The sequence below is a fragment of the Gorilla gorilla genome, chromosome 18, assembly GCF_029281585.2.
Source record: "Gorilla gorilla gorilla isolate KB3781 chromosome 18, NHGRI_mGorGor1-v2.1_pri, whole genome shotgun sequence".
Taxonomy (NCBI): Eukaryota; Metazoa; Chordata; class Mammalia; order Primates; family Hominidae; genus Gorilla; species Gorilla gorilla.
The window spans coordinates 27,377,827-27,391,416 of NC_073242.2; the positions used below are offsets into that span (position 1 = coordinate 27,377,827).

Genomic DNA, 13,590 nt, shown 5'->3' on the forward strand with positions numbered 1-13,590 from the left:
CCCGATCTGTATCTGAGGATAAGGTGCTGTTGCCCTCAGGGGTCAGCCTGCGTGCAAAGACCCAAAAGGGGATGGATTCGGGGCAGAGAAGGCAGTGGAATTAGGGTAGGCCCCACTTGGTGCTGTGGGAGCATGAGGAGGGAGTGATGGAGAAAGTCTGTGTTTTTAAGCTGATGTTTCCCAGAAGTGAGCAGTTTATTTTAAACAGTGTTAAATATCCCTGGACCCCCTAGTGAAAGCGTTAGGCCCTTTCATCACTTGCCCTGCTGATGGAGGAGGCAAGACTCTCGATTTGGTGCTATCGCATCTTAAACACTACTCTCTCTTTTTTTTTTTTGTTTTTTGTTTTTTGAGACAGAGTGTCTTGCTCTGTTGCCCAGGCTGGAGTACAGTGGTGTAATCTCTGCTCACTGCAACCTCCGCCTCTTCCTGGATTCAAGCAATTCTCCTGTCTCAGCCTCCTGAGTAGCTGGGATTATAGGCACACACCATCACACCCGGCTAATTTTTGTAGTTTTAGTAGAGATGGGGTTTCGCCGTGTTGGCCAGGCTGGTCTCGAACTCCTGACCTCAAATTATCCTCCCACCTCGGCCTCCCAAAGTGCTGGGATTACAGGCATGAGCCAGTGTGCCCGGCCTCCCTTTCTTAACTTTAAACAAAGACAAACCACATCTCCAGCTTCTAGGACTCTCAGGCAGGCAGTAGCATGTCACTAAAATTCAATTACTGCCTTTGTTTTTCTTGTATTTAGTTTTTATGTTGTATTGTATTTAGTTTTATGGTAAGTTGATTGTTTTGTTTAAGTAACACTTATATAATATCTGCTATATGCCAGGCACTGTTCTAAATGCTTTATAAATGTTGACTAATTTAATTCTCCCGAAGACCTATGAGGCAGGTGCTGTGATTATCATTACTCCCATTTTACAGATGAGGCCCAGAAAGGTTAAGCAAACTGCCCAAGGCCACAAAGCCTATAAGTGGCAGAGCTGGGATTTGAACTGAGACTGGCCAGCTCCATAGTCTGTGTCTTAACCAGCATGGCGTACACTGCCTATTTCATGCCAGTTATCTGCTGATGGTCATGATATAATATTTTTGAGACATGTTTATTGGAGTAAAAAATAGGAGGCAAGGTAAAGATCAATAGTAAGTGGATAATTAATAGTAGCACCAGTGAAAACCTCAAACACAATAGGCTAGTGGCAGGAGTTCTGGAACACTCCAGTGTGGCTGCAGGGATACAGCACGTGGACCATGAAAGTTGAGTTGAGAGGATGGGAGGGGAAAGGTGTTGGAGGGCAGGAGTCTGCTCCAGCAGAGGCAAAGATGCATGACGAAGCCCGGGCTGCCGGGGAGACGATGAGTAATTCAGGGCAGTCAGCCAGTAATGGCAGGAAACCTGTGCACCGGTACAGCACTTCACAGTCCATGAAGCACTACCACATCTGCTTTCTCACAGCCTCTTCTTCACTGCCAGGTGCAGTGAGCACTATTGTCCCCATTTCAGAGATGGTAACTGAGTTCAGAGAATAAAAGAGCCAGAGAAGAGCTACTATTTGCTCCAAGATCTTCTGGCTTCAAATTCTGAGCCCTTTTCTCAACTCCACTGTGTCAGGGATCTTTGGTGGCAAGTGACAGAAATAGAATTCAACATGATTAAGCAACATAGGTGGTTTTTGGCTCATGGGAATGAGAAGTCCACAGGGTGGACATCAGATATGGCTGGATCCAGGACCTCACATGATGCCATGGGGTCTCCTGACCTGTATTTCTCAGTATGGCTGTCATTTTCAAGGAGGCTGTCTCTAAGAGGTGACAAAGATGGCTACAAGCTCTGAGAAGATACCAAAAAAAGTGTCAGTTTTCTAGAGTTCTAGAAAAAAAATCTCAGGACTGCTTTCACTGGCCTTGCCTGGGTTGACATCCATCCCTGATGCAATCACTGTGGTCAGACAGATGGGGTGTTTTGATTGGCCAAGCCTGGGTCAGGAGCCCACTTTGGGGAGCATGGGGTGGAGTCAGCCTCAGGCAAATCACTAGAGGCAGCTCAGATGGAGGAGCTCTTTGGGAAGAGACGCCAGGCAGGCAGAAGCAGCAGGTACCCCCTCCACATCCCTGGGGTTCTGTGATGTAGGCAGAGGTAAGAAATTAGGAGGGATGAGGAGTTTTTTGTTTGTCTGTTTGTTTTTTTAAAGACAGGGTCTCACTCTTTCATTCAGGCTGGAGTGCAATAGTGCAATCATGGCTCACTGCAGCCTGGACCTCCGGCACTCAAGCGATCCTCCTTCCTCAGTCTCCCGAATAGCTGGGACCACAGGCATGCAGCACCCGGCTAACTTATTTTTACTTCTATTTTTATTTTTGGTAGAGACAAGGTCTTGCTATGTTGGTCAAGCTGGAGATGAGGAATATTGAATCTGGGCAAAGGAGTTTGCACTTTTTGCTGTGCTGTGGTCAAGATAAAACCATCAGGGAGTGACGGGGACAGAGCTATGTCAGGACTCGCACCGTGGCTGGGGTGATGGATGTGGACAGAATAGTGAGGGGGCAGACACAGACTCCCCCTCCTGCGATCAGAGGCCACATCTTCAAAGTGTGATAACGGGACCTCTGCAGGGGTTGGAATCACACAGGATTCATATTCCTAAAAGCAGGTTGAAACTGCATCTACCCCAACATTATTTTATTTGAGTAGTGATGTTATTGCTTAGGATGATGCTGGAGTTAAATTTTTAAGTGTGCTTATCTATAGAAAATATATTAAAATATGTATTAAAATAAACAACAGTGCACACAATATACAAATATGGCCAAAATTTTGGATATGAGATATTTTGGCAACTCTTGGCTAGATCTTTCTGAGACCCCCTCTGTTTCTGAGGCTGTACCTTCTCCATCAATTACAGCTGTTGTTTGAGTGTTTATGTGATGGGGGCCATCCCCAGAGTTTTATGCAAATCACCTCCTTGAATTCTCACAAGAAGCCTGGAAGCAGGCCTTGCTGTTTCCACTTTACAAGGCTCAGAGAGGGCAAGGGACTGGCCCGGAGCCACACAGCTGGTCATCTGAACCTTCCTGGCCCCCCAGCCTGTGCCCTCCCCCAGGGTTCTTTGATGGCTCTGTGAGGGAGGTCAGAGGGAACTATGGATGGGGCCAGAGTAGGATCTTTGGGAACCCCGGCACAGAGGAGGAGGATCTTCCCCTTGTGGAGTCGGGGATGGCGTCTGGAGAAAGCCATGCCTGTGACTTGGGTCCTGCATGGGGCATCCCTCTTAGGTTTAGCTTTAGCTCCATTCTTATCTATAGGGGCTGGTCTGGGAGGGGCTCCTGAGTCTGGGCAGGTGGACCACTGCCCTCTGGCTGGCACTTCCTCAAACAGACACAGAGCTGGTGGGTGAAACAGACAAGTCCCAGGAGGAGCCTGGCATCGCCAGACTGGTGGGTCATTCCTCTGCCCAAGACAGGAGAGGGCATTCTTTCTGGATAAACTCACTCTGCTCCCCAAAGAGGTTCCTTCTCCATCCTGGCCCAAATTAGGAGGTCAGGTTGTCTCTGTTTGGTCAGGCCTGGATTTCCTAGCATGCTCCCCAGTGGGCTAATCTGGGCTTTGTGATGGAGTAAGGAGCCTCATTATTGGGCTAACCTTATCTTAAGTATTCAGCAGTGGTTAACTTTGTGGGTTAACTTTGGATTTATTATTCAGTAAGAAGCCAATTTATTGATAGCTGGGTGCAGTGGCTCATGCCTGTAATTCCAGCACTTTGAGAGGCTGAGGTGGGTGGATCACCTGTGGCCAGGAGTTCGAGACCAGCCTAGTCCACATGGCAAAACCCTGTCTCTACTAAAAATACAAAAATTAGCCGGGCGTGGTGGCGGCCACCTGTATTCCCAGCTACTTGGGAAGCTGAGGCAGGAGAATCGCTTGAACCTGGGAGGTAGAGGTTGCAGTGAGCCAAGATCGGGCCACTGCACTCCAGCCTGGGCGATAGAGTGAGACTTTGTCTAAAAAATAAACATAAAAAAAGCCAATTTACTGGCTTTTTTTTTACAACATGGATGTTTATAGGAAGGAAGATCCAAAATTGCTCCTCAGCAGATCCCCCTTTCCAAACTAGTTTTTTCTCCTTTTCTCTCTCCCTTCCTCTCTTTTTCCCTCCCTCTTTCTTTGTTAGATAGATAAATACACAAGTGTAATTTCACACACAATGCTACATCAATAGGCTCAGCAAGGGCAAAATAGTCAGCAATGTCCTCCCTCTTTAAATTCACCTTGTGCTGGGCGTGGTGACTCACGCCTGTCATCCCAGCACTTTGAGAGGCTGAGGTAGGAGGATCATGTGATCCCAGGAGTTTGAGACCAGCCTGGGCAACATAGCAAGATGCCATCTCTACAAAAATGTTTTAAAAATTAGCCAGGCGTGGTGGCACGTGCCTTTGGTCCCAGCTACTCAGGAGGCTGATGCAGGAGGATCGCTTGAGCCCAGGAGGTTGAGGCTGCAGTGAGCCGTGATTGCGCCATTGCACTCCAGCCTGGGCAACAGAACATGACCCCATCTCTAAAAATATTAAAATAAAATAATAAAACAAATTCACTTCGCATTTGTGACGTGATGGGGCGGGGGCAGGAAGAAGGTGGGAGAAGGGATTCTTGGGGTGAATCTGCCATTTCTAAGAGGTGGGAGTTCTTGGGGTCATCCACAGGCCCCTCGGGATCTTGCATTTTTCTTAAGACAGTTCCAAGAATCGGGGGCAAGTCTGCCTGGGAAGAGACAGGATGAGGGGGAGGCCGGGGGAGCCCTGAGCCCGCCAGGCTCACCCTCCACTGTACGTCTCTTGCAGGCCCGTGGGAGTCAGCATGCCGCGTGGCTGGGCCGCCCCCTTGCTCCTGCTGCTGCTCCAGGGAGGTAAGTGGCTGCCCCGTGGTCTGCGGGTGGGGAGGGCCCCCATCACAGAGCTGAGCCAGGGCCGGGCTGGCTTTGTGGGCTCAAAAACACGGCTAGAGTCCACAGATTCAGAACAGATGACATCCATGCCCTTGAGGCTGACATGAGTCCAGTAGCCGGCTCTCCACTAACCAGAATCCATCCACCAAAGGGCTCCACGAAACAGAAGCGGTAGACATGAGTCTCAGGTGGCCCAGCCCACAGGCTTGTGTCTTCGGGTGTCACTGGGGGGATGAAAGGCTTCGTCCTTCATTTCCCCTGACCTCTGCCTTGGCTGGCTCCCAACTCTCTGAGTGAGGAAGTTCTGCCTTCCATCTAACCTCAGTTTCTCCTTATGTAATGACTCTCCTTGGAAATGTTTTTCAACAATTGCTGCACTGGGTGCGGTGGCTCCTACTGGAATCCCAGCCCTTTGGGAGTCTGAGGAGGGTAGGTCGCTTGAGCTCAGGATCTCAAGACCAGCCTGGGCAACATGGTGAAGCCCTGTCTCTATAAAAGAAAAAAAATTAGCCAGGCATAGGAGCGCATGCTTGTAGTCTCAGCTTTTTGTGGGGCTGAGGCGGGAGGATTGCTTGAGCCTGGGAGGTGGAGGTTACAGTGAGTCAAGGTGACAACTGTACTCCAGCCTGGGCAACAGAGCGAGACCCTGTCTCAAAACAACAGCAACAACAACAACAATAAACAAACAAAAAAATCGCTGGATTCTTAGCAGGCACTGGTGGTCCCTGGGCTGGGGACAGGAGGAAGAGCCAAAAGGAGACTGAACCTTGGTAGGCAGCCCCCAGAGAACCAGATGTTGTGGTTAGAGGGGGTGACGTTAGAAAGCAGAACTGGGAAGACCAGGAGTCCGACTGAAAGGGCACTGCCTAGGACTAAGAGATCCTGGAGGGCTTCCTGGAGGAGGGGGCCATGAGGAGGCGGGATCCAGCACAGACTTGTGTGGAGGCCAGCCTAGGGGCAGGGGAGGAACTCAACAGCTGCTCTGCTGACTCATGGGCATTTTTCTCTGGTTTTTACCAGAAGACCCAGGACCTCAAATAGCTCCTTCAGGAAACAGATGTCAAGCTTTGATTTTCCCTTTCTGAGTGGCAAGCAACCTCATCTTGGTTGTAAAAAGCCTTTGGGTCACCCACCATGGCTCCACATCTGGCAGGTGCAGATAACAAGCCCTGGCTGCATGCAAAGCTCGGAGCGTCATCCCATTCCACTGTCCCAACAGCCCCAAAAGGTGCATGTTGTAATGACGCCCAGTTTTTTGGCTGAGGAGGCTCAGAGAGGCTAAGAGACAGGTGCATGGCCACACTACCCGGAAGAGGCAGAGCTGGGATCAGTTCGCTCTTGGGGTCTGTCTTAGTCCGTCTGTGCTGCTGTGACTGAATACGTGAGACTGGGTAATTTATAAATAATAGACATTTACTGCTCGCAGTTCTGGAGGCTGGGAAGTCCAAGATCAAGGCACCAGCAGTAGCTTTGATTCCGGTGAGGGCCCCAATATTGCTTTTTTTTTCTGAGACTGAGCCTTGCTTTCTCACCCAGGCTGGAGTGCAATGGTGCAATCTTGGCTCACTGCAACCTCTGCCTCCCAGGTTCAAGCGATTCTCATGCCTCAGCCTCCCGAGTAGCTGGGATAACAGGCACATGCCATGGCTAATTTTCGTATTTTTAGTAGAGTTGGGGTTTCACCGTGTTGGCCAGGATGGTCTTGAACTCCTGACCTCAAATGATCCACCCGCCTCGGCCTCCCAAAAGTGCTGGGATTACCGCACCCAGCCCCCATCTTTGCCTTTAAGATGCCACATTGAACGCTGCACCCCCCCCCCCAGAGGGGACACACGCTGCATCCTCATATGGCAGAAGGGCAAAAAGGGTCTGAATGTTGGGTTCGTCCAGCCCTCTTATAGCATCAATAATTCATTCAGGGGGGCTCTGCCCCCACGACTTAATCATCTCCTAGAGTCCCCACCTTTTAATACGATCACATTGGCAACTGAGTTTCTGAGGAGACACAGACGTCAAACCGTAGCATGGCCTTCACCATGCTGTGCTGCTATCTGTTGAGTGATAGCCGTGTGCGGGCAGCATGCAGGCACAGGCATGATCTCATCTCAACACCTCAACAGCCTCTAGGGCAAGCAGTGTCTCCGGCTTACACATGGGGAGGAGAAGCAGTTTTGAGTCACATGTTTGCAGTCACAGAGCTGGAGACAGCACAGCTACTTTGTGCACCTCTCACTGCCTCCTGCATGCTTTCATAACCCCAGACATGGGATGGCCCTGGGGCTCTCTGCCCTGTGGCTGGGGTACTGACCGGGCATTTTCCCACCCTCTCATCCCTGGTCCCACCTCCCTGCCACTCGGGGGCTGCCGTTGCCTCCCCAAGTCTGGAGACAAACCCTGTCCCTTGGTAGCTTTGAGCCTGGCTAGGAATGGCAGCTCCTCTCCAAATTCCCAGAGCTCTGAGAAAGAACCACGAGGATACGAACTCAGAGATGACACAGCTACTTAGAGGCTCTGTGTTGAGGTTTTGCCAAAATCAGTCCTGTTTTCTCCACCAAGTGCTGGAACTAGCTCTTTTTCACCCCACCGACAAGTCCTGTGTGTCTCCCTGAGGAAAGCCCCCTCCTAGAGCAAGATTTATTTCCATGACTCAGATCCCTTGGTAGCCACTGCCTGGAGAGAAGTTGAGAAGCATTCCAAGGTCACGCCTAGAGGAGGGAGTGCTGTGATCCATTAGCAATATCTGTCATGTATGCGGCTATGAAAAACTAGCACAGACTAGGTTTTTCCTTCCCTGGGTGAGTGTCTCAGCAGCCCAGACCAAGAGAGACAAGAGGCATGGTCTAGTCTTGGAGCCTCAGTGTTCTCATCTCTACAATGAACTAAAGGATATTTCCAGACACAGTATTCTTGGCTCCGAATATAGGTTCTGTCCTAGAGTGAGACCCAGGAAGGGAATCTACCACCACCACCTCAGGGGTCTTCATTAGTCAAGGGAAAATAGGAAAAAGCCACCAAAAATGAACCTACTTAAAAAGGGGAACAAGGTCAGGCATGATGGCTCATGCTTACAATCCCAGCACTTTGGGAGGCTGAGGCAGGTGGATCGCTTGAGCTCAGGAGATTGAGACCTGCCTGGGCAACATGGTGAAACCCTGTCTCTACAAAAACACAAAAATTATCCAGGCATGGTGGTGCACAACTGTAGTCTCAGCTACTCAGGAAGTTGAAGTGGGAGGACTGCTTGAGCCCAGGAGGTGGAGGCTGCAGTGAGCTGAGATCGCACCACTGCATTCCAGCCTGGGCAACAGAGCAAGAGATCCTATCTCAAAAAAAGAGGTGAGTGGTACAAGTTTCTAGTAAATAGCAGCAAAAAATAGTGGAATTGGCACTCGAATATACAAAACAAAGCTACAAATTATTCCATTGATTTTGTCCACATTTAACAAAATGTAGATGATGATTGCACCCCTGTTTTAGAACACAGCGAAACAATTAATGTTTGGGGAGCAGGATGGAAAGGTGTTAAATCTTCCAACAAAATTGCCTCATAGGGCAATACCTAGAAGACTTCTTGGTGGCGGCGGCATTTTTGGCCGCAGGATCATGCAGACCTTTATGCAAAAGCGTCCGAGGGCTTCTTAATTCTCTCACGGTTTCCTACTCCTTGAAACACTTCCTGAATCTCCGAGAGTGGGTGTCCTGTGGAGCCAACTTCTGTACAGCCGAGACCTCCTCCTTGTCAGCGTTTTGGGACATTTTCAGCATAGCTGTCCTTGACTCTATGAGGTCCTGACCCTCTTGGGGTGTGTGGGTGTGCTCTGGCTGGGTTCCTACCGCATCTGGGGCATTTAGGATATTGCCATTCTGAGTGGGAGCTTGGCCAGGAGGGACACAGACCTGGTGGCCGGGTGCAGGGCTCTGGCGGAGGGTGCTGAGCTGGGGACCAGCTAGTTTTATATTATTTACCATCACAAGCATCCTGTCTTCATAGCCAGCCTTGAAACATTGGTGCTCAAACAAGGAATTTCCAGGTGGTGAGGCCCCCTGTGTGCCAGGCCTACATCTAAGCAGCTCCTGAGTCCTCATATTTGTCCCGGCCTGGGGGCCCCTGCACCCATTCTTCCTCCAGCCCTCGAGGGGATGGAGAGGAAGCTCTGCAGTCCCAAGCCACCCCCCACCAAGGCCTCTCTCCCCACTGACCCTCCAGGCTGGGGCTGCCCCGACCTCGTCTGCTACACCGATTACCTCCAGACGGTCATCTGCATCCTGGAGATGTGGAACCTCCACCCCAGCACGCTCACTCTTACCTGGTAAGTGGCCGGGCCTCACCAGTCCCCGGGGATGCAACTCAGGGTGCCTGCTCAGTGATTCCCCCAGGAGGACACTGTGCACTGAGGACCACTGTGCCCGCCTTTCAGACAACCACTCAGGGCTCACAGGACTTGAAAAGTCAGGAGCCCGCAGGGTTGGTCTATCCACCAGCTTCAAAGGCCACTCTCTCGCCCACACAGGTCGGCCATGGTTTTGAGACCCCGGGATGGCCGGTTTCCCGCATGATTTTTCAAGCACTTAGGTACCAGGCCCCCAGTTACATGCTTCCCATGAATGGTCACTCGCAACCCTCACAATGATTACTCCCATTTTACAGATGAGGACATTGAGGTTCGGAGAGGTTAAGCAACTTGCCTAAGGTCACACAGCCAGCGAATGCTGGAGCTGGGATTCAAATTCAGACCGCCCAACTCCAAAGTCCATGGGTCCCTTTTAGACCCTATGCAGCTCAGGATAAAGAAGAGCTTCTGTTATCCATCAGCTCATTCATTCATTCAAAACCATTTATAGGCCAGGTGCAGTGGCTCATGTTTCTAACCCCAGCACTTTGGGAGGCCAAGGGAGGAGGATCACTTGAGCCCAGGAGTTTGAGACCAGCCTGGGCAACATCACAAAACCCTGTCTCTACAAAAAATAAATCAGTCAGGCATGGTGGCACAATCCTGTAATCCCAGCTACTTGAGAGTCTAAGGCAGGAGGACCAAGCTCAGGAGGTCGAGGCTGCAGTGAGCTATGATCACGCCACTGCACTCCAGCCTGGGCAAAAAAGCAAGATCCCATCTCAAAAACAAAACAAAACAAAACAAAACAAAAAACAAAACAAAACATGTATTAAGTTCCTGCCAGACACTGTTGCAGGCACTGGGGATTCAGCCAGAGCAAGACCGACCAGGCCCCAGATGCCTTGGAACTGACATACCACAGTGGGGCGGAGGCTGGGGGAGACAGACACACAAAACAACCAACAAGGTGCTTTCTCTCTTTTTTTTTTTTTTTGTTTTATTTTATTTTTTTGAGACAGGGTCTTGCTCTGTTGCCCAGGCTGGAGTGCAGTGGTGGGATCAGAACTCACTGTATCCTCGACCTCCTGGGCTCAAGCAATCCCTCCACCTAAGCCTTCTGAGTAGCTGGGACTACAGGCATGCATCACCATACCTGGATAATTTTTGTAGTTTTTGTAAAGACAGGGTTTTGCCATGTTACCCAGGCTGGATTCAAACTCCTGGGCTCAAGCAATCTGCCCACCTCAGCCTCCCAAAGTGCTGGGATTACAGGTGTGAGCCACCATGCCAGGCCCAAACAGGATACTTTCTTTCTTTCTTTCTTTTGGAGACGGAGTCTCACTCTGTTGCCCAGGCTGGAGTGCGGTGGCATGATCTCGGCTCACTGCAACCTCCACCTCCTGGGTTCAAGCAATTCTCCTGCCTCAACCTCCCAAGTATCTGGGATTGGATCCAGGTGTGCACCACCATGCCTGGCTAATTTTTGTATTTTAAGTAGAGACAGGGTTTTGTCATGTTAGCCCGCCTGGTCTCGAACTCCTGGCCTCAAGTGATCCGCCCACTGTACCTGCCTTTCAGACAACCACTCAGGGCTCACAGGACTTGAAAAGTCAGGAGCCCGCAGGGTTGGTCTATCCACCAGCTTCAAAGACCACTCTCTCGCCCACACAGGTTGCCCATGGTTTTGAGACCCCGGGATGGCCGGTCTCCCACATGACCAGCCTCCCAAAGTGTTGGGATTACAGGCATAAGCCACCGTGTTCTGCCCCAAACAGGATACTTTCTAATAATACTGGGTGCTATATCAAGGACAGAACACTGGACCTCAGGTAAAGGGACCACAACTTCTAGTGAGAAGGAGGAAGCCAGGGAGCTGGGCAGAGGGCACTGCCAGTGCAAAGGCCCTGTGGGAGAAGAGCTGGTGAGTTTGAGGAATAGGGAGGAGGTCAGTGTGGCTGGAGTGGAGTGAGGCAGGGTGAGGGGGAATAAGGAGCAAGTTCAGGCTGGGAGGCTTGGAGAGCATTTATTCAGCAGGAACTTCTATTCCAGCAAATTTGGCAGAGAATTCAGTCCACACATCCCTACTGGGCCTAGAGAGTGGTCATGTTCAGATCCTGAACATCTAGGTAGGGAAATTAATATCTGGCAAACTCCTATACATACTTCAAAACCCATCATTTTTGTCCAGTGGGAGTTAAAAAGCCACAGCATTTTCCCTAATCCCATCCCACCAGCTTCCCCAGAAGTCCACCCAGAGGAGGAGATGAGGTTCATTTAGCTCTTTTCCTGGCCCTCAGCACAGGCTATTATTAGATATTCAGTGGATTTGGGGACCGGGCGAGGTGGCTCAGTCCTGTAATCCCAGCACTTTGGGAGGCCAAGGCTGGCAGATCACTTGAGCCCAGGAGTTTGAGACCAGCCTAAGCAACATGGTGGGACCCCATCTCTACAACAACACAAAAAGTTAGCTGGGCATGGTGGTGCATGCATGTAGTCCCAGGTACTGAGGAGGCTGAGGTGGGAGGATCAGCTGAGCCTGGGAAGGTCAAGGCTGCAGTGAGCCGTGATCACACTACTATACTCCAGCCTGGGGCCAGAGTGAGACCCTGTCTCAAAAAAGTGTATGTTGGACAGAAAGGAGAGAAGGAAACCCAAAATGCCTAGCGCCCTTCCTGCAGGACAGCCATCTGGTTGTTGGGACCAACAGGGACAGATTTAGGCTTAGTCCAAGCAAGAATGGCCCAAATTTCCAAAATTGAGAGCTGCTGCCCTAAATGAGGTAGTGAGTTCCTGGCCCCTGGGAGGTGTGCAAGCTGAGCCCGGACACAATTCACTGATGATGCTGCAGGGGAGGTGATACCTTCCCTGGGAAAAGGTTGGTTGGACCAGGTGACCACCCCCCAGCCCTGCCTCAAATCCCTCCCAGCCCTGAGAGTCTGGGCTTCTGCCCTGGCCCTGAGCACTGAGCCCACCACCATCCCCCCTGCCCCTGGCTTCCAGCCATGACCGGCTGCTTTGTCCTTGAAGGCAAGACCAGCATGAAGAGCTGAAGGACGAGGCCACCTCCTGCAGCCTCCACAGGTCAGCCCACAATGCCACACATGCCACCTACACCTGCCACATGGATGTATTCCACTTCATGGCCGACGACATTTTCAGTGTCAACATCACAGACCAGTCTGGCAACTACTCCCAGGAGTGTGGCAGCTTTCTCCTGGCTGAGAGCAGTGAGTATCCTGGGACCCCAGGCTTAGGGTGGCACTCAATCTTAGCTCACTGCAGCCCTGACCTCTCCGGGCTCAGGTGATCCTCCCACCTCAGCCTCCCGTGTAGCTGGGACAACAGGTGTACGCCACTACACCCAGCTAATTTTTGTATTTTTAGTAGAGATGGGGATCTTGCCATGTTGCCCAGGCCAGTCTCGAACTCCTGGGCTCCAGCGATCCACTTGCCTTGGCCTCCCAAAGTGCTAGGATTATAGGTAGGGGCTGGGTCCCCTACTCCCTGCCCTCTGGGCCAGCTCTCCTCCTTCCATCAGATCTGACCTGGCCTATGTCCTCACTACACCTTAGAGTTCTGTTTTGAGTTGCACTATTTTTTACTAAAGTGTGAAAGGTTGATATTAGGTTTGAGAGGTATTGAAGGAGCTAGGCTGGGACCCAGGACTTCTGGGTTCGTGTTCCGGCTCAGCTCTGCCTATCTGTGTGACCATGGATGAGGCATACCTACCTCTGGGACAGCTTCCCTATTTGTAGAGCAAATGTCCTTTTAACCTGACTTTCTGGGATCCTGACCCCATAATGAGGCGAATGGAGGACACTGAGTTACAGAAAAAAACCCTCTTGGGTTTTTTTCCCCTTCATAAGCTTCAGGGAGGCCTGGAATTTCCCTCCAGGCTGGAGGTAGAGGGGGGTCCCAGGGGCAGGAGGGCCTGGTTGGTGGGAGCAGTTTTATCTGTGAGTTCAGAATTAGGGCAGGTGGCAGGGCAAGGTGGCTCTTGCCTGTAATTCCAACACTTTGGGAGGCTGAGGCAGGAGGATTGCTTGAACCTGGGGCTTTGAGACCAACCTGGGCAATATAGCAAGACCTCATCTCAAAACACAAAACAAGAACCAGGGCAGGGGCCAGGCACGGTGGCTCACGGCTCTAATCCCAGCACTTTGGGAGGCTGAGGCAGGTGGATCGTTTGAGGTCAGGTGTTCGAGACCAGCCTGGGCAACATGGTGAAACCCCATCTCTACTAAACATACAAAAAAATTTGCCGGGCGTGGTGGCACACGCCTGTAATCCCGGCTACTCGGGAGGCTGA

At 51.1% G+C, this 13,590-nt stretch overlaps 1 protein-coding gene across 9 annotated transcripts in view; it reads left to right on the forward strand.

Annotated features, from left to right (window-relative positions):
- Positions 1 to 13,590, forward strand: part of IL21R (interleukin 21 receptor) — a 49,947-nt gene that overhangs the window by 23,020 nt on the left and 13,337 nt on the right. For 6 of the 9 annotated variants that reach the window (XM_055365567.2, XM_063699568.1, XM_063699566.1 and 3 more), the window contains 3 exons: positions 4,844 to 4,908; positions 9,155 to 9,257; positions 12,309 to 12,508. In XM_055365567.2, the coding sequence (XP_055221542.1) occupies positions 4,844 to 4,908; positions 9,155 to 9,257; positions 12,309 to 12,508 (368 nt within the window). Of the gene's footprint in view, positions 1 to 1,906; positions 2,145 to 4,843; positions 4,909 to 8,130; positions 8,284 to 9,154; positions 9,258 to 12,308; positions 12,509 to 13,590 lie in introns of those variants that run through there. The other 3 variants (XM_063699569.1, XM_031002639.3, XM_063699571.1) reach the window with 3 other exon arrangements.